Source organism: Thermobia domestica, chromosome 1 (assembly GCF_964235325.1).
Source record: "Thermobia domestica chromosome 1, izTheDome1.hap1.1, whole genome shotgun sequence".
Taxonomy (NCBI): domain Eukaryota; kingdom Metazoa; phylum Arthropoda; class Insecta; order Zygentoma; family Lepismatidae; genus Thermobia; species Thermobia domestica.
In genome coordinates this window covers 170,342,128-170,365,217 of record NC_137454.1, presented here as the reverse complement: position 1 = coordinate 170,365,217, position 23,090 = coordinate 170,342,128, and the positions used below count along the sequence as shown (strand labels likewise).

At 34.5% G+C, this 23,090-nt stretch overlaps 2 protein-coding genes across 2 annotated transcripts; one reads left to right on the top strand and one right to left on the bottom strand.

Annotated features, from left to right (window-relative positions):
* Positions 1-9,380: 9,380 nt before the first annotated feature.
* LOC145672313 (beta-1,4-glucuronyltransferase 1-like) lies at positions 9,381-19,840 on the bottom strand. The gene is made up of 3 exons (XM_081741547.1): positions 19,743-19,840; positions 12,894-14,085; positions 9,381-9,650 (listed from the first exon to the last, which is right to left on the bottom strand). Exons 1-3 carry the CDS (start codon positions 19,838-19,840, stop codon positions 9,381-9,383), a joined length of 1,560 nt encoding a protein of 519 aa, XP_081597673.1.
* A 235-nt stretch (positions 19,841-20,075) lies between these two features.
* On the top strand, positions 20,076-20,720 carry LOC145672167 (histone-lysine N-methyltransferase SETMAR-like). Its single transcript, XM_081741534.1, has one exon. The coding sequence runs from the start codon at positions 20,076-20,078 to the stop codon at positions 20,718-20,720; it is 645 nt and encodes a 214-aa protein (XP_081597660.1).
* The last annotated feature ends 2,370 nt before the right edge of the window (positions 20,721-23,090 follow it).

The window sequence follows — 23,090 nt, the reverse complement described above, 5'->3', positions numbered from 1 at the left end:
TGTTGTTTCCGCAATAACTGTAAGACGCCTTTGTTAACATTTGATCTTCTAAATGTCCATTCGCTGATAAGATTCACGCATAAATATTGCACAGTCATTCAGCAGAACAATGACACAGAATCAATGCAAGTTTTTGTCAGATCACATATGACATGATTGAGTATATGAGCATAACACCACACGTGTAACTGAGTTTCTTAGTGGTTAAGCAGTTAGCGTATGCGCCTTTGTCGTGGGAGACCTGGGTTCGATTCCTGGCAGGAATTCATGTGCTTCGGATTTCCCGTAAATCAGTATGTCCCGTCTCATATAGCCTCACTGCTAAAAGGGCCGTTAAACTCAAAATCAACTGAATCACAGTGTAGCTGGATCATAGGTGAATTGAAAAAATCCGAATATTGTCCTTCCATGTTACTTGAGCCATCGGTTGAATTTCCAATACACTTCTTAATATCAAGGTTCAACTTCTACAGAATTTCCTGCAGTAAACCGCAAGGACACTGGCCTGTGGTAGATATGCATTTTACAATGACAACAATACTTTGTTTAACAACCATTTTAAGAACATACCGTAAAACAACAGAGCACTGTCCTGAAACTACTATATCTTGAGCAGTGTCTAATAGAACAGAAAATATTGAAGCTTGAGAGACTTCTTTCGAAATATCTTCTCTGATAACTGTGTTGATAGCATTCAAAACAAAATTCACCGTGTTTAGTAAAAGTTATGCGACAACTATCCTGCTTACTTCCTCGTATATGACTCTTCTCGGTGACCTTATCTAAATTACTCTTAAGCGGAAGATCAAATTTGCTTAAGAAAGGAATAATACCCAAAAAGTTTCTATGATCTATAGCTGTGTCTTTCAGTTTATAGGCTGCTACATTTCCTCTGTAAATGAGCCCTCTTTTACCAATGAGTTTCTACACTTTGACAACTCGATACATTACCTGTCTGTTCTTGTCAACCTTATACTGCCGTTGTTTTACCTGTTCATGAGGAAGTAGTTTCTTAACATTATGTTCTCTTTTGTTAGGTATGTAAGCACCCACATTGGTCTAATGTATTTTGGAAGACTCGTGTTCTCTTACTCGCTGATAAACGTGTTTAATGTTACGTTTATCACGTACAGAACCTTTAAGAGAAGTTTGTTCGATCTGGAGAATAATCTGTGAACACGCTGAAAAAAAAAAAAAAGCTTGAAGTGGTACGTTTTGTCGCGGATTAAATATCCGAAATATTTTAATTAGTCCAAGACAGGTTGTAATTTATATAAGTGGTACGTTTTGTCGTGGAATAAATATCAGAAATGCTTTAATTAATCCATGACAGGTTGTCATTTATGACAGGTCGTCAAAAGTGGTACGTTTTGTCGCGAAAATTCAAGTGGTACGTTTTGTCGGGACACCGAGAAATCGAGTATACGGAAATACGGAAAATTCTAATTTTTTTTTCCTTCCAAACACTGAGTAGGAATTCACCAGTAGGAATGTCAAGGTGAAGGAATTACCTAAGAACGATATTGTATATAAACTTAATTTTTGTTTTCGGCAAGTAGTCTACCAGTGATGGAAAAAAAATATGATGAATTGTGTTGCTAAAGATCAGTGGCGTATTTACAATTTTGTTTCGGGGAGGGCTTTGTTAACTTTCGGGAGGTGGGCTTTGCCTAAAATGTTAAAATTCTGCAAGATATTTCATATACTTTACTATAGTAAGTAAGATATCGGGGAGGGCTTAAGCCCTGAAGCCCCCCCTAAATACGCCACTGCTAAAGATAGAAAGAGCGGATGCCATTAGTAAAGTAGGTTCCAGTTTACTCATAATTTTGACGTAACTTTAGTTGCGGTCTACTAGCATTCTAGTCTCCCCGTCCCCCCAATGTTAACATACCAGCGACGTCCATGATGTAAATCCTCATCACTAGAACGAGACTTCAAATCTACAAAAGACTGTGTTTTTATACAAATTATATTGTCTTGTTGTGTGGTTTGGGTAAGATCCCGCCATCTTGAAAGTGAGTTTTATGCTCATTTTAGACTTTTGTTGGTTATTCTGATATTCATGGACTGATGTCGTCAGGTACGATTATTCCAAATATTATCAAACAAAAGATACTCCATCAATTTTGTAAACTCCGTAAGAAGAGTGTGTAGTTTTCCAATGATACAGAGGTGTACAGAAGAAACCTGGAAAATTTAGACTCAAAATGTATTTCTACCATCACCCTCTTTACACCTGGTTGCTGCATATAGATAACATTCATCCATTTGTCTTAAACAGTCTTTTTTCTACGCGAACAGGATATATATGTTTCACTTCCCGTGAGATATTTTATTTGTAAATATGGCAATGCTCAAGTGTAAAAAGTCGTTTTAATAATTTAGACTATTCTCGTTTCACAGGAGACCCCACAGTATAATTAAGTTCTCTGTATCAACAAGAAGTTCTCTGTATTTACTCTATATATTTAATTAACTACTTTGTTTTACTCTATACCTTTAGTTAACACGAAATTTCAGGCATCAACTTTTCTGTTTGCACAGGTTTTCGCTTCCCCTCCGTTTTTGTTACTGAATATAATTTTCAGTGCTGATGAAATATTGGCTTTCACATCTCCCATTTTGGTGTTTACCTTATCTATTAACTACGTAAAATTAGTAGTAATTTTAACTTAATCTATTTGATACTTTCGTAAGCAGAATTCCCTTTTACAGTGACATTATGCAGTGTTCTCTCATGGTCGCTTTCCTTACTTGTAATTCATTATTAACGTTACGTTCTGTATTGTATACTTATTATGTACCTTCTGTTGGCAGTTATGTGATTCAGGGTGCACAAGTGTGCTTTTAGTGTAGAGTGTCAACATTATTATGTTTTGTATGTGTGGGTGCAAATGAATTCACCTGTAATTCACGTATGTGTTACATCTAATAAGTGCATGATGAAACTACAGTAGGTAATTGAAGCTCAGTATATTGTTTATTTTAGAGGAATATGTTATTATAATAGAGTTACAATTTAACTATAGAAGCACAATTAGGGCTGCAAACCTGTTGTTCTTTCAATCTCACTGGTGTATGGCAAAAGCGTGTTTGCTATGTTCATTATGAATGACGTTTGTTTGGAAGAATAAACTTTCAGTTTCATGTGCGGCTCATCGCTGTATAGAGAAATTGAAAAGAGAAAATGATTCACTATTTCACGCTTAAGTTACAGATATCTTAGATATTGGAAAATTATTTATCTGCGAAAGTATGTATGTAATTGCTGTGGCTCACTTACTGGTTCCTCGACCTTGTTTAATTGCCTCAAGAGCTAAAATTCGTTATTATTTTATATACATATGAGAAGAGGTTTACAATTCTCTTGAAAATTTTAAAGCAATTGATAACGTATCTACTGAAGATTACTGACAGTCAGGGATGCATAAAGGGGTTTTGGACTTTCCGAAATCCCGACTTTTCTGTAAATTTAGTTTAATTTCAAGGATATTATAAATTTTAATATAATTTATCCTGGTATTGAACTAGATTTTCTGTAAACCATTGGACTCCCCGAAATAAATTACTGTGTACCCCCCAGGTAACTAGCAACAAACTGACGGGAAATGTGAGAAAACTCGTCAAGTTGAATGTATGGTTGCAGAAACAAATAGATACGTTTAATACAAGACCATTGTTTACTATTAATTAAAGCATTTAGTGTATTTTAATACTTGCACGACATCATAAAGCGATTGAAACCATAATATGACGCATCGACGTGCTACAGTTTAATATTTGCAGCCACTTTCTATTTTACTTCAATGGACCTAAATAAAACCAAGAAGTAGCAAAGTTTTGTTAAAGTGTATGAATGGAGTATGTTTATGCATTAATCATACTGCACTGCATAAGAATTTCCTCCAAGATAGATACTATTGAAGTAACTTAAATATAATACTTAAGTTACTTCAATAGTATTTGTCTTGAAGGAAATTCTTCGTTGGCGTCAATCGTGCCAGAGATTCGTGACTATACGTGTTCCTTGTAGTCAGTTTCTCAAGTGAAACGATAATTTCTTAAATATAATCGTTACTTTTCCCAGTTCGCCAATATAATGACTATATGATATCCCGTACTATAAAATCACACATCATCAATCACTTACTATTTTAAAATAATACACAGTGGTTTTAGAAAACGTTAACTTTCATTATTTATATACTCTCTTAGCATCACAATCAATCAGCAACTACTGGTTGTCATAGCAACCGCGAAAAACGACGAATCTGGTGTTACAATAACAGCGGTAAAATATTATATATCTTCTTCGCCATTACAGTCTGTACACTTTTAAACAACACCTTTTGCCCGCAATAATTAAGATTACAAGAAAATGGAAGTGTTACAAATATACCATATCGTTGTATATATGGCTCCCGAACAGGACTTCTTAAATTGTCCACAATTAAAGAAAGAATCCTGGACCGATATTTCACATATACAATAGTTACATTACTTTTCGAATAACCCTCATATATATATATATATATATATATATATATATATATATATATATATATATATATATATATATATATATATATATTAACTTCATTTCATCTCAATACTATTTTTATATTTATTACATAACTCATTTTATTTTAATTCTATCAAATTATCGATAGAAAGGACATATTCAAAATATGACCAGTTTGTTAATTATTCAGGTCTTAAATATCCTCTTTAATTCAATGTCATTTATACTCGTTAACAATAAAGTTGGTCTAAGCTGAAATACAACATAACCTATTCCATTTATTCGGATATAGTTAGCATAACTTTGATAGATAATATTTGTATCGATGCATAGATGTAATTGCATAGAATTCAGAAGAAGTACGAATTACAAAGAAATTACAACAATATTCAAAGTGAAACAAAACAAAAACTAATAGAATATGTTTTGTCGGACGCCATAACTTTAGCTCAAGTTACATTTAAAAAAGATTCGATTAAGTTGCATTGAATAGCACAATCTTGAGTACAGTCCTGCGTGTTAGTTACTTCACTAATTCTTTGGTTTCTATTTGGAAATTTCTGTCACCTAGGTAATTATTACGAAATCTGGGATTACGTAGATAATTGGATCGACTATTTCCATTATTCTTAAAAGTTCTAGAATTACCATTTCTGTTCCTTCTAAAATTAGATTCGGTCATATTTCCATTACAATTAGGTTCAGTTATATTACCGGTACGAGAAAATCCAGAATTACCCTTTACATTATAATTACGATTTTCCTTAACATTAATATTGTGGATAGGTAAGTGATTGACTTGATTTCGATTAGAATTACTTTGCTACTTCGTCTGACTTTCAAAATTTTGAACTATTGCAAGTAAATGATTAAAATGAATACACAGGGATGATATTAAGATTTGCTGTAGCCTAAAAGGTAACAACATTCGTATTGATGCGATAACGCTTGATTCAGGTTGATAAGGATTGATCAATTTCAATTCATTATATACCGTGGTTACAAAATCAGTGAGATTTTTATCTACTTTAGGATTATGGTGTCTGTTTTTAATAAGCGCCTCCCGATTTGCCATCAAAAAGTCATTTTCAAAGTTGGTTAACAGAGTAATTTTGAAATCTGAGTAGGTACGTAAATTACTTCTAACAACGTTAAACCATGCTGAACAGGGTTGCAATAAAACATGTGGTAAAATTTTAAGAAAACTATGCTTACCTACGCCGATTAATTCACATTCTTGTTCAAATCTTTCTAAAAAATATATTGGCCGGGATATCCTCGGATCTATCACTGAACTTGGTCAACGACTTAATTTCACTAATTTTGAAATGTATACTAGAATATCTTATATTTTTAAATTTTACGTGATTATCAGTATTCTGTCGTAATCTTCTTTCCTGGTTCTCAGAATTGGAAGCTACATCCTCTTCTTCGGAATGACATTCTGGTGAAATATTGCCCTCTTCACGTAATCTGGTTCCGTCAGCATTTTGGGCTACACAAGTCATGTTGATGACTGGGTCAATGAATCTCTCTGCTGTCCCCAATCTTTCCTTGATGTTTTGCACTTCTTCTTGTAGCTTCATTATCTGGTTCTGATGATTATTAACTCGGGTTTCAACTGCTTCGACTGAACTTTGTGCTATGGCAAAACTGTGAATAATCTGTTCTATTCTACTATCGGTTAGTTCCAGTTTGGTATCAATTTGTTTGGATATTTGTTCGATCTTGGTATCTGAACGTTGTATCAATTGTTCCATCCAGGCATCCACTTGTTCCTTATTGTTATTCAACTGCTGGGTTACTTGTTCGATTTTAGCATCCAACTACTGCGTAACTTGTTCGTTGTTGAGATTCATCTTTGCAATTGTTACGTAATTTGTTCGTTGTTGAGATTCATCTGTTGCGTAACTTGTTCCATTTTAGCATTCAATTGTTGTCCTAACTGTCTTATCAGCTCGGTCATATTCATTGACGAATGGACATCTTCAATTCCACTACTGGTGCCTTAATCACCGTGAATATTCATTTTTGGATTGCGATATATCTTCCTTTGGATTGAGTATAGCCCGCTCCCCCCAGTGATTTTTAACGAATCATAGTGATTCTAACGATTCATACTAGTTCATAATGAATCGGAATCGCATGTTATAAAGATTTAAGATGTACATCTTGTGGTAAGGAAGTTTTAGTATAAGTAGTAGTAGTAGTAGCGGTAGTAGTAGTAGCAGTATCAGTAGTAGTAGTAGTTAGTAGCAATAGTAGTAGTAGTAGTGGTAGTTAGTAGCAATAGAAGTAGTAGTAGTAGGAACAGGTTAGAAGCCCCGCAGGGGTTGGTTGGGTTCTGTTCTCGATATAAGTAGTAATTGTGACTCTTCCAGTTCCGGTGACAAAGAACTGGGGGGAGCGGGCTATACACAAGCCCTTCCTTTTGTTTCTTAATAAAATATAATCCGTGATGATCAACAAATATGAGACTGTTTACTCAGAACTTCAAACTAATCTCAAACTCCTGGCAGGATAACACCATTTAAATATGCAACGATAATTTCTTAAATATAATCGTTATTTTACCCAGTTCGCCAATATAATAACTATATGATATCACATACTATAAAATCACACATCATCATCATCAATTACTTACTATTTTGAAATAATACACAGTGGTTTTAGACAACGTTAACTTTCATTATTTATGTTCTGTCTTAGTATCACAATCAATCAACAACTACTGGTTGTCATAGCAACCCCGAAAAACGACGAATCTGGTATTACAATAACAACGGTTAAATATTAACTGTGCACTTTTAAGCAACACCTTTTGCCTGGAATAATTAAGATTACAAGAAAATGGAAGTGTTACAAATATACCATACCGTTGTACAAGTTCATGAAATATATAATGCTGTGTATGAGGTGCCCAGGGTTTTTTCTGGTCACCAACCCTACAGTCAAGTACAGTTAATAAATTATTTTAAATAAAGACGCAGGACTACATTTTTATTCTTAAATGTAGTTCACAAACTACATGTGGGTGTATATAACAAAATACACCAGGTTTATTTTTCACCTACAGGATATTATACGAGATAATGTCAAAAAGTTTCGAGACTAGTTCTGTGACACGAAGAGCGGAAGGACTTCAGTGGATGACGACGAGAGACTAGGACGATCTTCAACGAGCGCAATACCCGAAAATGCCCGAAAATGTTGAACCGATTTGTGTATAAGGATCGTCGGAGAACAATCCTTAACATTGCTGCCATTGTCGACGTTATACGGAACAGTATAAGCAATCCTCATGTATGATTATAACATGTACAGTGTTGCTGTCGGGTTCTTTCCTAAGCTGCTGACCCAGAAGCAAAAGGAACACCGCGTCTAAATCTATCAAGAACTTTCTCAACTTACCGTGGATGACCCGTCCTTCACGTCGAGAATCATTAGGTCTACCGGTGACGAAACTTGCAAATAGAAGTTTTTCATTAAAAAAATATGAAAGCGTGGAGAACATTCTCCTCTTAAAAGTAGGTTAAGGTCAAATACAACCTCAATTGTACACTGTTTTTCTTATACACTGTTACATGGTGTGAGACTAGATCTGCTTTGTTTCCACAGAAGAAAGAGGCCTAATCTATATTATAACTGCTTGCGGACTTGCAGACAGTAGTATCCGTACTGAACGGCCATGGAGTTTCAAATGACACCATTTCAAAACCAGTGGAACAGTTCTCTATGCCCATATTCTCTATATATATTCTCTATATAAACCATATTCTCTATGCCCTGATGACGACATTGTCAATCTGAACACAGATAACCGAACATTTCATGAGATGGATGAAATATCAAATTTATTGTGAGAAAAATGCCAAGTGCAATTTACCTGTCCAAGAAGTATAATTCCAAGGAGTTTTACAATGTAGTCAAATTAGAACATTTCGAGGCTAAAAAAAAAAAAAAAAAAAAAATACCCTAAATGCTCTATATGATAACTTGTTAATCTACATAAAATAATATTCTTTCCATCTTGTTTAAAACGACAACAAAACTATTTTTTTATGCTCAGTCGTGGTGGAAATATCACTCTTTTATCAGTGGAGCTCCTCCTGAATTAGTCTACTTCATTGGCACGTTCGACTGCAAACTGTTGGATATAAAATTGAATTACTCGCTTAGTTTATTAGATACAGTAAGTTAAGAGGCACGGTCAAAAAGCATAATGCTCTAGGTCTATGTCAAGTCAAATTTTCGTATTCGTAATCATTTATGAGAAATAAGAAGTTGAAAATTGAATTTTAAAAAGTATTTTTTTTTCTGAATTTTAAAATTTAGACTATATATATCTCTAAATGTGTATTTTATGAAAAATTGCGTCTCTAAGTAAAATACTATCTTGTTTATATTCATTAAAATGACACCAAAGTTACTTCTATATGTTGAACCGCAACGAAGATATTATTTTATCTGGGTAGCTCTTTTGGCAGAGAAATTTCTGGAAATTTTTACTACATCACGAGACCCTTTTCTGAGCATTTTAATTTTAGTTTTAACTATTTCTATTCTCAGCCCCAAAAAGTGCTAATTTGCCAAAAGTGGTAGCATTTAAAAAAAAAAACAACTTTATTTACTTGCTTCACATTCTTATAGCTTAAAGATCGTGACTAAATCCTTATAGTTGTATTATACTGACAGTTTTACCTTTGCATGTAGGGAAGTTTATAATGCACAGTAATTCGTTTCATCCTGTAATTTTCACAGTTGAAATGCCCTTCTTCCTTGATGTTCGATTTCCTTTTCGTTGTTCATCTTGGGATATCTTGCTTCTAGTACTTTAACATTTACTTTCGCATCATTTTGTGTCACTCTTAGATTTCTTATCGTTCACTGTTAATTTTATGACTCGATTTAATTTACGACTGTATTTCTCAAGCAGATTTAACGGATCTTTATCGTATTTGACAGATATTTCACGAAGATAATCACGAAACAGTTTATAATTTTTACTCATTTGCTTACTTCTCCAGGGAGGTCTACTGGACATAGTCTGAAAGCCCCAGTGGATTAAAAAGGCATTATTTAACACTTGAAATTTGTAGTCTGCTAAAAACATCTCATACATCTGAAAAGAAAGAAAAGGATAAATATCAAATTCAAAGCAAGAAGATACGGTTATATACAAATTGCAGATGAAACGCTCGGAAACAAAGTGTTTCAAACAATTAAGTACTAACTGTTGCTGTGCATATTTGTTTATAGATTAATAATAAGTCTTGATGTAAGGTTATACGTATCAAGTGCAGAGGAAGAAGATATTGAAAGTCAGAGGAATTGAGTAAAGCAGGTTATGTGCAGAATGGACCATGTTAGAAGTTAGTGGCGGCTCTTGAGGAAAGTAACGTCGACAAGAAAATTAACCCTTTACTACAACAAGTTATGGGAAGAAAACTTTTATCTTTCTATGTATACAAGAGTTAAGACATTAGTTTTCTTCCCTCTGCTTGTAGCGATAGAAGTTTAACTTTTACCGATGTTATTTCCCATCAAAGACAGCCACTGAAAGAATTTAGATTGTCAGCGACACAAGAGTTGACGCTGTCTCGGCTTTGAAACTGTATCTGTTTGTATATTAAAAGAGCTTTGTTCAGTCAAGCAAAATTTTGTCTTTTTCCGTGTGCAATCCTGGAGAGAATTGGCACTTCTAACTTACATACATATCATTATGAATCATTACTTTTCTTTTTCGAGCAATATGTGCTTTTGAAAGAAATTATCTTATATACAACGTATTTCTGTAATTTTCCGAATTCTGTTTAGATTATCAGAAATCGCAAGGTACGAACACACTGTTATAATTAACCAATTTCGAAGTTAATAATTGTTTGGTTCCCGGTGGGAGCTCATGTGGTTCGGGACCCACGTTAAATGTAGACCCACCTCTAATATTCCCTAGGTACTGAACGGAACATTAACCTCCAAATTAATCCTCTACCAATTTTCTTTTCATTTCTAAATTCCATCATTTCTACAGGTAAAAATGAAAGTGTTTCGTTTGAGATTCCATCACGAGAAAACGACTGAACTGGTCGAAATAAATTTTTGAACACAGCACTTGGATTGACCAAGGCTTTTATCCTTACACTTTAATTCAAATGTATATTTTAGGGGGGCAGAGGAAGCAAAGAGTAGCAGCTGCAATGTTTAAAATTAATTTTTGAACACAATTAATATTTTAACCCAGCTGCATTTTTATCATATTATTTGGATTCGAATATGTATTCTAATGGGAAAAAGGTGTTAAATATTTTCTGTAAACCTATCCTTATCATGCAAAGGACGGTCCTACCCTTGAGTGAGCATGATGTCGAAATAATATGTGAGGTCGAGTGAGCGTGATGTCGAATGGATATACTGTATGAGCATGAGTTTGAGTACTCGTAATTCGAAACGATGTTCTGAGTGTGATGTCGAGTGAGTATGAGGTTGTGTGAGGTTAGACCAAAGTAGGCACCTTTGCCTAGATACAACGATTGCGATTGCAAGTTGCTTTTTTTTTTATCTTAACTTCGCTTATCTATGTAACTAAACTCATGGTCAATACAAGCTTTCAGTGACGTAGTTTCAGTAGCTCCAAATCACTAACTATAAGTAAATCCAAGTAGTGTTGAAACTGCACCATTATGAAAGAGTTTCCTACTACAGAATCTGACTTTTAACATTTACCCGGACATATTGAAATTATTTGTACTTTGAAGTAGCAAATAGTTCATATATACATAATGCATGTTCAAAAATACGCAATGATCTTAAGTTATAGAAACGAACAGAGGGCTGTAACATTTTCTGTAACAAGCAATGCGGTTTATTGATGCGCGCAAGCAAATAATTCCACATTTTAAAGATTAAAAGTATGTAGTTATGATTTCATCAAAGAACTACAATATGTCTGTGAAGTACAATAATATATATATATATATATATAAAGTAGATTGTTTTCTGCTGTACATGTGCAATATGGCGTTCTGTGCGAGGAAAATTCAGTCTGTTCACCTGCATGTTATTTTCGATTACATAGGTAGCAGTCCATTAAATAGCCAAGCAAGGCAATTTGTTGTAAGCGTATATCCATACTTACGATTTTAAGATCCCTGTAAGAGTGTGAGTGATGTTCTTAGCCTTACCGCTGATATGACGCGTCATGAGCGTTAAAAAACAATTCTTGAAAAAAGGGGAAGTGTCAACATTCGCAAACACAAGAGACGGGTTGAAAAATAAAGGTACACGATTGGAAGAATGAAGTATTACAAATCGTCATTTGTCAGAAAGTGCATAAATTTTGGTGCTTTGGAAAGCAACAAGGCTCCCACGATTAAAGAAATTACGGTTGAAATGAACAGTGATTCTGATTTACTTAAAACGACTTTTAAGCTTTAGAATACAATTTGTAGGCCCTATCGCCTCTTTCCACAAACTCCAATGTGAACGGCAGAAATAATATTAGTTCTTGCTCTTGAGCTTCCTTGGTTATGTGGTTAGCGTATACGCTTTTATTGTGGGAGACCAAACTTCGATTCCCTCTGGGAACCCATGTTAAGCTATAGGTCCACGCATAATTTACCCTTACTGCCGAAAGGAACTCAGATCTAACCAAGCAACTATGCATGTTTAAATAAACACATAGCAGAAGCACAAGGAACAGCACAATGTACTTTATTGAGTTCTAATTTTCTATTATAATTCGATTCTTTAAATTCCATTATTTACCACGAGGTTTCTCATAAATGTATTAAAGACAGAGGCTTTTATCGTACAATTGGCTGATCGCAACGCAACGTTAAAAAAAAAAAAAAAAAAAAAAACAGCAATTATAACTGCTATGCTTATTATCGCAAATTAAGATGCAATTGTTGCGTTGCTTTGACGAAAACTCTACTGAATACGGCCTATAGAAACAAAGAAGATATTTTTTCTTTTTCAAGATCTGCGATTTGTAAGCACTTTTGTTCTCTTCCGTTCTAATGGGGGCATGGTGTATCAGTAGTGGAGCGCTTATTTCTGATTGGGGTCAGAGAGTGTATAAATTTTGATGTAATGGAAGGAACAAGGATCCCATTTCACACACTGGCTGTCAACTGTACGCGCGGATAAATACAATACTTTCCTGCTGATTGTGAGTGGGCCAGTGCTTACGTCACTGCAAACTTAGGTCGGTAACGAGTTGATTAAGATAGTTAAAAACCAATACTATGGAGACAATTCCCTACAATATATACCTTTAACAGTATGTGTTGTAGGAAATCTACTAAGATTGTTGATTTCTCTCTTCCAGTATTCTTTTAGAAATTTGAAATATTGTACATCATACCTGCGTGTTCCTGGTCATTCCAAAACCAACGAATCTTTCGTCGAATGGTGGCACATCAGCTTTGGCTACATACACTGGTTCGTAGAAGAAGCTATAGTTTTTTACGTCATAGGCTACGTTCAGTAACGCACTTTGTTCCATCTTCTCCCATAAACCTAGATTTGACCGTTTTTGATTCTGTTGGAAAATTTGAATGTGAAATCGACGAGCAAGTTTCTTATTGACAAGTGAAATAAGTTCATTCTTGTTTTTCGGGATAATGGTAGAAGTGTTCTTTACTTCATATACAGGAACAACAAATGCACACTTTCTACACTCTTGTATATCCAAACGAGACAGGAAATCTTCTAGATCACGATCAAGATTATAAACTGGTACCATATCAACGTCGGAACATAAAATGTATTCAGTTTGACAGTTCCGCCGAGCAGTATTTCTTAAAAGATTTTGAGGATACGGAAAGGATTCTCTCCAAGATAACATTGATTTAGGCCTTTTGGATAACAAGTCCTTCAATATCGTCTTATGATTTTCACAAGAAACTTGATCTCCACTGAAATTTGTATGGTCAGGAAGAAATTTAGGTGGATACTGTACAGGATATGAAAAATGAAAACTCATTTTCTTCCTGAGAACTGGATTACACTGTCGTAAATAGTTAACATAACGCACAGCAAGATCAAATTCAATGTCTGGAGTGAAAAGAGAGACGGAAATTGGTCCACTCCAACTTGATGTAAGATTTCTCAACCAATGAGAGTGATCCAAAGACGTTTGCGTTGCTAAACATACTTTTCTGGTAGATATTGAACTCCAATCTTCACCAACCATAACAAAATTGTGTGTTTTAAATTTATAAGATGGATCATATTCTCCCTGCATCTCATCAAAATGTATACCATTTATACTTTTTTGTTCATAATAGACACTAACTGTCGATTCTTTAGGTGTGGAGGACATATCTTCGTACACTAATGAATTCATTTGCCTCTCAGACACAGATGCATGACGTAGAGAAGCATTATAACCGTACAACGTATAATTTGTATTCAGTAAAAGATTAACTGAGTCCAAGCGCGTCTTGAAGAAGTAAATAGTAAATATCAAGTAGAATATGACTAGCACCGCCAGGAAAATTCGAATGTGTAAAGAAACTACCATGGTCGCAGCCAACTGGAAAGGCCCAGCTAATCTGAAAAAAAAAAAAAAAAAATACAAATTAAGTCACATCAATGCTACGAGTATGTATCAAATAATTAGTAATCAGAAACAGAAATAACACTGAAAAATGAGTTATGTGACCATTGCATTAGAAAGCGAAGTTAAGCATAAAATAAATTGAATAACATGCAGAAAGAAGGTTTGTTGGTATATTTTGTCATCCTTTGTTTGCTCATATCTATCAAAGTCATTTTATGTATGGGGCCGCGGTGGCTCAGTGATAGAACTTTCGCCTCTGGTATATAGGGTCCGTTTCAAACCCTGCTCCCGCCAAGTGAACCTTGTGGTGGACAAACACCGTGTGCGTGGGTTTTCTCAGGGTTCTCCCGCTTCCTCCCACTTTCTTCATTCCATCATTTCATTCATTTCTCATGATCACCGTCTCCTTTAGCCTAACCGGCATAATCGTGGGACTTAAAACTCAAAGATTTCATTTTATGTATTTTTGAAGTATGTTAACTTCATACTTAAAGATTTTATACATTTTATTGTTTCTAAATTATGTGTAGTATATACACATCACTGTTAGGTTTATGTGCGTCATTGTTCGAAGTAGCGTATCACTGTATGAATATATACTCGTGCATCTCTGTTTGGAGTTGAGTTGAGTTGATTTTGAATTTAACGTCTCTTTCAGGAGTGAGGCTATATGAGACCGGACCTACTGATTAACGTGAAATACGAAGCACATGAACTCCGGCCGGGAATCGAAACCGGGTCTACCACGCCAAAGACGTGCACGCTAACCGTTTGGCCACGAAGGAGCCCATCTCTGTTTTTTGTAGTTTGCGTGTCACTTTTAAAGACTAAAAACAATAGATATGATCCGCTGGTTAGCAGTGATTTTTTTTCTTTTTTTCTTTCTTTTCTTTTCTTTTCTTTCTTTTTTTCTTTTCTTTTCTTTTCTTTCTTTTTTCTTTTTTCTTTTCTTTTTCTTTTTTTTTTTTACATATGTAGGACAATCAACCTATTCCAACAGAATGAAGACTATCAATTATTATTGGTAATGAACGACATAGCACATAAATTTTTGCACCATAAAAATTCGATCTTCCCGATTTTCTGAAAAGCTAAGTATGAGAGTTACATATTTTATATATAGATAGTGTAATGTGATAGTATAGAGTCAAACAAAATTAAAATTTAAAAGTTAATTATAATTTTAGACTATATCTCATTAACCATATTATGTACCGACATCTTACAAGTGTTATAATGAAAAGTTTGACGAGGCATCAGCATCAGTTTCATCTTTTATAGTTCAGTAGTTTTATCTTAATAAAATAGAGTCGTCACCATACAGAATTAATTTTAAGGTTTACTAAAAAAAAATCATTTTTGTCTATCTTTTCGCAACCTGTCCATCGAGACTTACACTGATCTATATAATGTTATTCAATTCAACGAGGTCTATCAATGGTGATATGTTTTGTATTCGAGCACTTTATTTTTTCGTTAAACACTAATAATATTGTACATTCTTTCCTGTTCTTGCATACTATTCATTTACAAATATTCCAAAAATTTAATTTGTTTACTAGCTTTTCGAAAACTTGCAAGTGATCAACAGCTTATTCAAATAACAGGAAAAAAACAATCATATTACTTCACTTTCCAGAATGTGCGCGAGGTACGATTTCGTTTCTTCTTATATAATACACGAAAAAGAAATTTCCAATTAGACACACATGAACAGTTATTTTTCTCGCTTTGCAATGTAAGGTGTTAGGTTCAGACCCTGTGGTCTCACATCCTGACTGACACATTTTTTAGTTTTTTTCTCAAGTTCCAACAAGCAAGTGTAGCGTAGTGCCTATATGAAAAAAAAAAAAATGGACCATGGTCTGCCGTACCTGTAACTCCATCTTCTCGCCTATCATCAAATTTCATGTAGGAATTAGGCGCGTGAAGTTGAATTTTTGTGTAATTTTTCTGCTGGAGCGTAGATTATGGGGAAATTAGATTTTGTTAAACTTAACATTTAGGAAGGTGGAAACGGGGTTTAAAATGTGTTCCCTTTGTACAAGATTTTTGAAACGTTTGGACTGGGAAAGCGACAGTTCATAAAAGATTCTTCTTATACTCTACACGAGAAGCATCTATTCATTTATGATGCACTGCGGGCGAAGTCAAAACAAAATTCATGTTTGGGAGCCATTCTTTTAGCCTTACACTGAGGCGATGGTTTGCTGAATGTGCGTAAGTCATATATTTTCGGATTGTTTCTCCTATTCTGCATATCCTGCTTCTTGTTTCAGACGTTTAGGCTAATTAGAGCATGAGCTAAGAAAATTCGAAAATATCTCTATAAAATCTGGATGAGTCTAGAAATGAACTCTACAACGGCATTATCTAGCAGAATGAGCTTAGTAAAAAAATGGATAAAGAAAATGTTTTTACAATAAAAGTCAAGTTTCAATTCAGTTATGTTATGATGGTCAACTACACTCTTTTTGTTAAGCATGGAGTTAAGAGAATGAACAAATCTTCAATTTTTTCTCATTCGTCACTTTGTTTATCACTGCTCCACATTAAATGGAGTTTTCAAAAAATCTTCCATGGGTAGATAGAATGATTAAAATGTTGTCCACTATTATTACTGTTATTAATAATAATAATAATAGTGTACAAATGTACATGTTTATTTTGAGATATTGTGCAGATGGCCCTAAAATTAATTTATCTGTGTGCAAAAGAGCAAACTCACTCCTTGACTCGTTCATCACTAGTAAACTGCTGGGCATAGGAGCATGAAATTTCGTTAAATGTTCTTGAACTTTAGGCTGTGTATGACACGGAGTTAGCGTAATTTCATTCCTAAGGGAAGAGGAAAGTAGTTGAACGAATTATCGCTGTTTAGCAGATTTCCGAAACTGTTGAACATAAGAACTTGAAATTTCATTTAAAATGCTCTTCTTGAAACGGGGCTATGGATAAGATAAAGTTTTTGCAAAATTCCATTTCTAAGTGAGAATGAGAAAGTGGGGTTGAATGAATTTTCTCCGTTCACCAGGTTTCAAAACTTCTCGGCGTAAGGACTTTAAATTTTGCACAAGTATTTCTTTCGAAACTAAGCTGTAAATAAGACAGCGTTCTGTGAAACTGATCATAAACAGGAAGGAAAGGAGAGTTGAAATAATTTTCACCGTTCACCAGATCTCAGAAAGTGCTGGACGAAGGAACTCAAACCATTGTAGTATAACGCTAGTCTGTGATGTTTCGGAATTGAGTAGACACGAGTGCACTGTCCTATTCTTGTTGTCGGTAACAAGAAAAGTAATTCTGAAAATCTCTAGTGCAAGCAATGTGTCTCTAGACATTAGGAAGCAGGTTGCAGAAAATTATACCAGGTGTCGGCAATGAAACAATAAATATTCATCTACTACACTGATTCCTTTATGTTCCTTCTATATTTTAAAGGATTACAGTATTAGGTATATTTTATGTATCTACTCTCTTTCTAATTACCAAATTTCACAGAAGTAAATCCCCACGTTAAGCGGGTTTGCACATCCAGGCTCTCAACTATGAAAACATTTACGATCACTCCAACCCCAATCATTTCACAGATTCAACCTGCTGTATATAAGTTATTAGAACGTAAAATTGAATGTAGTTTATACGAAAAAGACTTTTATGTATTGCAAGACCTGTAACGCCCAAATATTCACCACAAACTTATAGTCGTATCGACATAAACAAAAAAAAAAAAAAAGTATGGAGCAGGAAACCACTTTACACAAAAGTCTAAAGGAGCTCCGTGAAGACGTACGGACTGGTCGAGCGGTTTGGGTCAATAATCTATCAATCATCAGTTTATGTGTTCAAATCCTATAGGAAGTATTCGTTTTTTTTTCTTTCTTAAAAGTGTGTTCCTATTTTCATCAGAGGACTGAGAACGTTACTTTGAATAAATCTTTGGCAACTACTTTTCTCTCAAATTCGATTAGAAGGAAACTTTATATGAATTGCAAATCTAAAACCCACAGCTGAAAACAAAATACTAACCAGTAAGTATGTTCAATATTTCATTATTATCCTTTGATTTGTAATGAAAAACTAATTATAAGCATTGGTGATTTCAGGAGATTCTCCCCGGGTAATGGTCAATACATGAATGAGAGAAAACTGATAAAACATTATTAGTCCACTTTGAGCATGATCGAAGATATGGCCACGAAGGGGGAAATTTATGTCGACAGGGTCTCAAATTCTTCCACAGGTCATGCCCTGAAATCACCACTGTTTGAAAGGTTTCCTTAAGAAATACCTAGGTAGAATATTACATTTATTTCTCGCTCTACCTTTTGAAGTAACAAAATCATAATTTTAAACAGACTTATAATACGATAAGCATAAAGATTTATAAAACTAATGAAGTAAATATTATTGTGTAAGTTATCGATTTCTAATCGGATTAAAACTAGAATATTCGTTTGCATCGCACCTTAAAGTAAATCCTCTCTCTATATAATTCATACTGGAAAGCATGTTTAACTCCAATTACTTAATCAATATTTTTAATATGTTTTTATTGTAATATTTTTACTATTCAATGTCGTATACATTTCCCAAAGCAAAACCTCACAAATGTACAGTGGGTTAGTGAATATTATCAAATAAATTATCATTTAGTTTACGTAAATACTGCATCGCTTGATTTGAAACTTCGCACTTTAACTAATAATAATAATAATAATAATAATAATAATAATAATAATAATAATAATAATAATAATAAAATCATAGCCATATCTTACAAGAATTTCAGGCTTAATCAATAAATGAATTTAACGTGGTCTCTATTCGAAGTTCTATTTATTCGAATCCGATAGAAATACAAAGGAAAACTTCGAGAACAGGTAAAAGAAAAATGTTACTTTGGTGGGACTGGAACTAACCTTTAAGAGTTCCTTACAATTTACAGACAAATGCCTTAGACACTTTGTTTCTTTTCTTCAAGTTAACTGATTCACTGAACGTATCTGAGTAACTTGTCTCTATTTTCTATTCGGTTATACACGTTTTACAATCATTTCCTTTAAGCTCGAACGACAGGAACATGAATACAAAAAGATCTAGAACAATTAAAATTCCAAAGTTCCCCCACCGGGAATCGAACGCGGGACCCAGTACACCAACGGCAACAGCACAGTAGAACAGCGGTAAGAGCGAATGAAGAGTATTTTGTAGTGGCTGAAGTTTATACCTATTTCACCCTGATGTAATATGTCTATCACCGCGTCTATCACGCACCCCGATTTCGATGGGTTAAATTAAAGAAAAATAGTAATATGTTCCCTTTTTACTATTACTAAAGCGCTCTTTGATATTGGTCATTTTCGGTGATTTTTATATATCTCTCTCCCCTCTCCAAGTTGCGAGGCACGGCATGATAAAAATTATCCCAGGCCCGAATGTCATGTATGTTGAAAATTTCATCGAGATCGGTTGGGTGGTTCAAGAGTTAAGTTCTATTTATTTTTATATATTAATCTCCGCTTCCCCTCCCCCTAGATTGTACCGTTAATGCTTGCCCATATATCGTGCAAAGGACGGTGTGGCTCTCCATGAATTGCAGTGTGAAACCCTTCCTCGCTTACCGTATTTCCCCGATATCTGTCCCACCGCTTACCACATTTCCAGGTATCTGGATTACTTCTTGAAAAGAAATACGTTTCCTGATGATCGTATTGTGCAACGTGCGGTTGAGGAATTCTTAGCATGTAGATTCCAGACTTCTTTCGCCACGGAATTAAATCGTTGGCTTAACGACGTCCAAAGTGTGTGGTTACAGACGGTTAATATTTTAATTACCCAGGTATTGTATTTTTTTTTTTTTTTTTTTTTTTAGTATTTGGAAATGATGCATCTGAGGCGAACATTTCATTTGCACCAACCTAATATGTTGCTTTACGAATTTGAAATCTATCAAAATCCATTTCGTCAGTACCGCTCATGATGTCGGAGCAACAGGTGCACCCCTCCAATGCGCAATGCATAATTATAAAATTTCTTGCTCGCGAAGGAGTTACAGCGGCAGAAATTTGCCAGAAATTGACTGCACAGTTCGTTGATCAAACAGTCAAGGACGCGTGTGCCTGGCATAAAAAGTTCAAGGAAGGACGAGAACGTGAGGAAAATCACCAACACGATCGCCGTCCTCGGACCAGCATTACGGACGAAACCATTCGTGCGGTTAAAGGCATTATTGACGACGATAGACGAGTAACAGTATCAGAAAGTGCAGAACAAGTCGGAATCAGCTATGGGAGTTGTCAAGCAATCATCGAAAACGACAAACAGTTCCGTAAAGTGTGTTCTAGATGGGTCTATCACCTTTTAACCGAAAATCTGAAGTTGAGACGTTTGGAGGTCTGTCATAGGCTTAAAGCAAGGTTTGCGGAAAAAGGTGATGCATTTTTGAGTCGGATTGTCACCTGCGACGAAACATGGGTTCACCACTACACTCCTAAATCCAAACAAGCCAGTAAGGAGTGGCGGAGGAAAGGGGAAGCAGCACCAGTGAAAGCCAAGACTCGACTGTCCGCTGGCAAGGTTCTTTCAACCGTTTTTTTTTTTTCGATCGGCGAGGCATTTTGCTGATTGACTTTTTATATGAGCGACGCACAATAAATGCTGAATACTACTATGGGCTGTTGAACAAGGCGAGAGTTGCATATCGTCGCAAAAGACGAGACAAAGCGATTCGACAGATCGTCCTCCTGCACGACAATGCGTGGCCCCATACTGCAGCTCGAACTGTCTTGAAGCTACAGGAAATGCACTGGATTACACTTGAACATCCTCCTTACAGCTCGGACTTATCGCCCTGCGATTTACATTTGTTCGGACAGCTTAAACGGAGGGCAACGATTTGAAGATGACGAGAGTGTGGAAGAGTTCGTGCGTAACTGGCTGGTGACACGACCCTGTTGTTTTTACGATGAGGGAATCAAAAAGCTGCCCATACGCTGGGACAAAAGTATTTCCAAAGGAGGAAACGATGTGGAAAAATAAATTGTAAGTGCCTTGTGGTATTCAATAAGTGAATTTAAATAAAAAAATAAAATCCCGTTTATATTTGATCCTCCTTTGTATATACAGTGTATATATATATATATATATATATATATATATATATATATATATATATATATATATATATATATATATATATATATATATATATATATATATATATATATATAGATATAGATATAGATATATAGATATAGATAGATAGATAGATAGATAGATAGATAGATAGATAGATAGATAGATAGATAGATAGATAGATAGATAGATAGATAGATAGATAGATAGATATAGATATATATAACTTCTCATAGCTCTAAACATGAAGTTCCTTATCTTAATTAATGAAGTGCGCTTTGTTCAGTATTGTTTCTACTTTTATTATTTTTATTGGGAATTTGTTTGATATCTCAAATTCGGCGCCAGATCATACTTTAATATTCCTTGTAACCTAATATATTTTTTATCAATATGACTCCACATCTATTTGATAAAAAAAAATGAAATGAAATGTTTCAATTTAACGTCCCAGGCTAAGGGCTTAAAATTACATGTTTAATTATTTTTGTTTAGGAGTTTATATACCTACTTTCATATCTCCAATGCCACAATGAACATGTTCTTAATAAATAAAGGGTAATTTGGATATTATAGTAATGACCCCTTCATCTTTCCCTCTAAGGAGCGAAATTTACCAAAATGCTGAAATATGTGTTCTATTAATTGTATTTAAAGAGTTTATATACTGAATTTCACGTCTGTGACTTACGCAAATTTCCACATATGCTACTTTGTAAATAAATAAAGGGAATTTTCAATATTATTGAAATAATTTATCTTTCCCCCTTTGGAGTGTAATTTTCAAAACTGCTGAAACATGTATTCTAATATTTCTAGTTGAGTTTATAAGCCGAATTTCACACCCAGAACTTAAACAAATCATCAATTGAGTATTTTTCTTTTAAATAAGTAAATCACGATACTATAGAATTGATCTAGTTTTTTTTCCCTTTAAGATCTGAATTTTCGAAAATGCTGAAATATGTTTTTCCTTATTTGTATATGAGTTTACATATAATAAATTTCTCATCTCCAATTCTCCCCACATTCGGCATCTTGTGAAAAAATAAAAAGAAAATTTCAATATTATTGGAATTAGCCCTTCTCCTGCCCCGTCAGGAGTAGAATTTTCGGAAGTACAAGGAATCCTCTATTTCTTAATAAAGATTTTATAAACCGAATTTTCCATTTTAAGCTTAAGTAAATCTCATCATTCGTCACCTTGTGAATAAATAAAGAGAAATTTCCATATTAAAGAAATTAGCCTATTCTCCCGTAGGAACGACATTTGTGAAAAGAATGATAAACGGATTCCCTTAATTTTATTGGAGTTTATATATACCGAATCCTACATTTCCAACTTACGAGCATCCTCACATTACGCACTAGGTGAATAAATAAAAGAAAATTTCAATATCATTGAAATTGCCCTATTTTCCCCCTTAGAAAAGAAATTTTCAGAAACGCTGAAATATATGCTTCTTTATTTTTAACTAAAAGTATATATAGCGAACTTCAGATCTCCAGCTTAAGCGAATCCTCACATTCGGCACTTTCTGATCTACAAGCTGAAATGTGAGTATTTTATAGGTGTTCCTGTTTTCTCCCTTTGGAGTAGTATTTTAGAAAACACTTTAATACGTTTTCCCTTACTCTTATGAAAACCTCATATATTGAGTTTCATCTTTCTAACGCCAGGGATTTCTTCACTATTCATGGAGCGAATTTCTAACCTTCACTTTACCCCCTTAGAATGGGTATTTCCAAAAATTCTTCCTTATCCCTTACTTTCGTGGTGAAAGGATTAATCTCTCCAAATTTTACGTTAGTTTCTATAATAGTGTGGCATGGCCGATAATGAGTAATCTACATACTCCT

Coding starts and splice junctions, on each gene's coding strand:
- LOC145672167 (XM_081741534.1), top strand. CDS start 20,076: ATGTCGGAGCAACAGGTGCACCCCTCCAATGCGCAATGCATAATTATA.
- LOC145672313 (XM_081741547.1), bottom strand. CDS start 19,840: ATGCTAAGAATTCCTCAACCGCACGTTGCACAATACGATCATCAGGAA. Junction 14,086..19,742: donor ACCTGGAAATGTGGTAAGCG/GTGGGACAGATA, acceptor TTTTTTTTTCAG/ATTAGCTGGGCCTTTCCAGT. Junction 9,651..12,893: donor GAATGACCAGGAACACGCAG/GTATGATGTACA, acceptor CTTTCTTTTCAG/ATGTATGAGATGTTTTTAGC.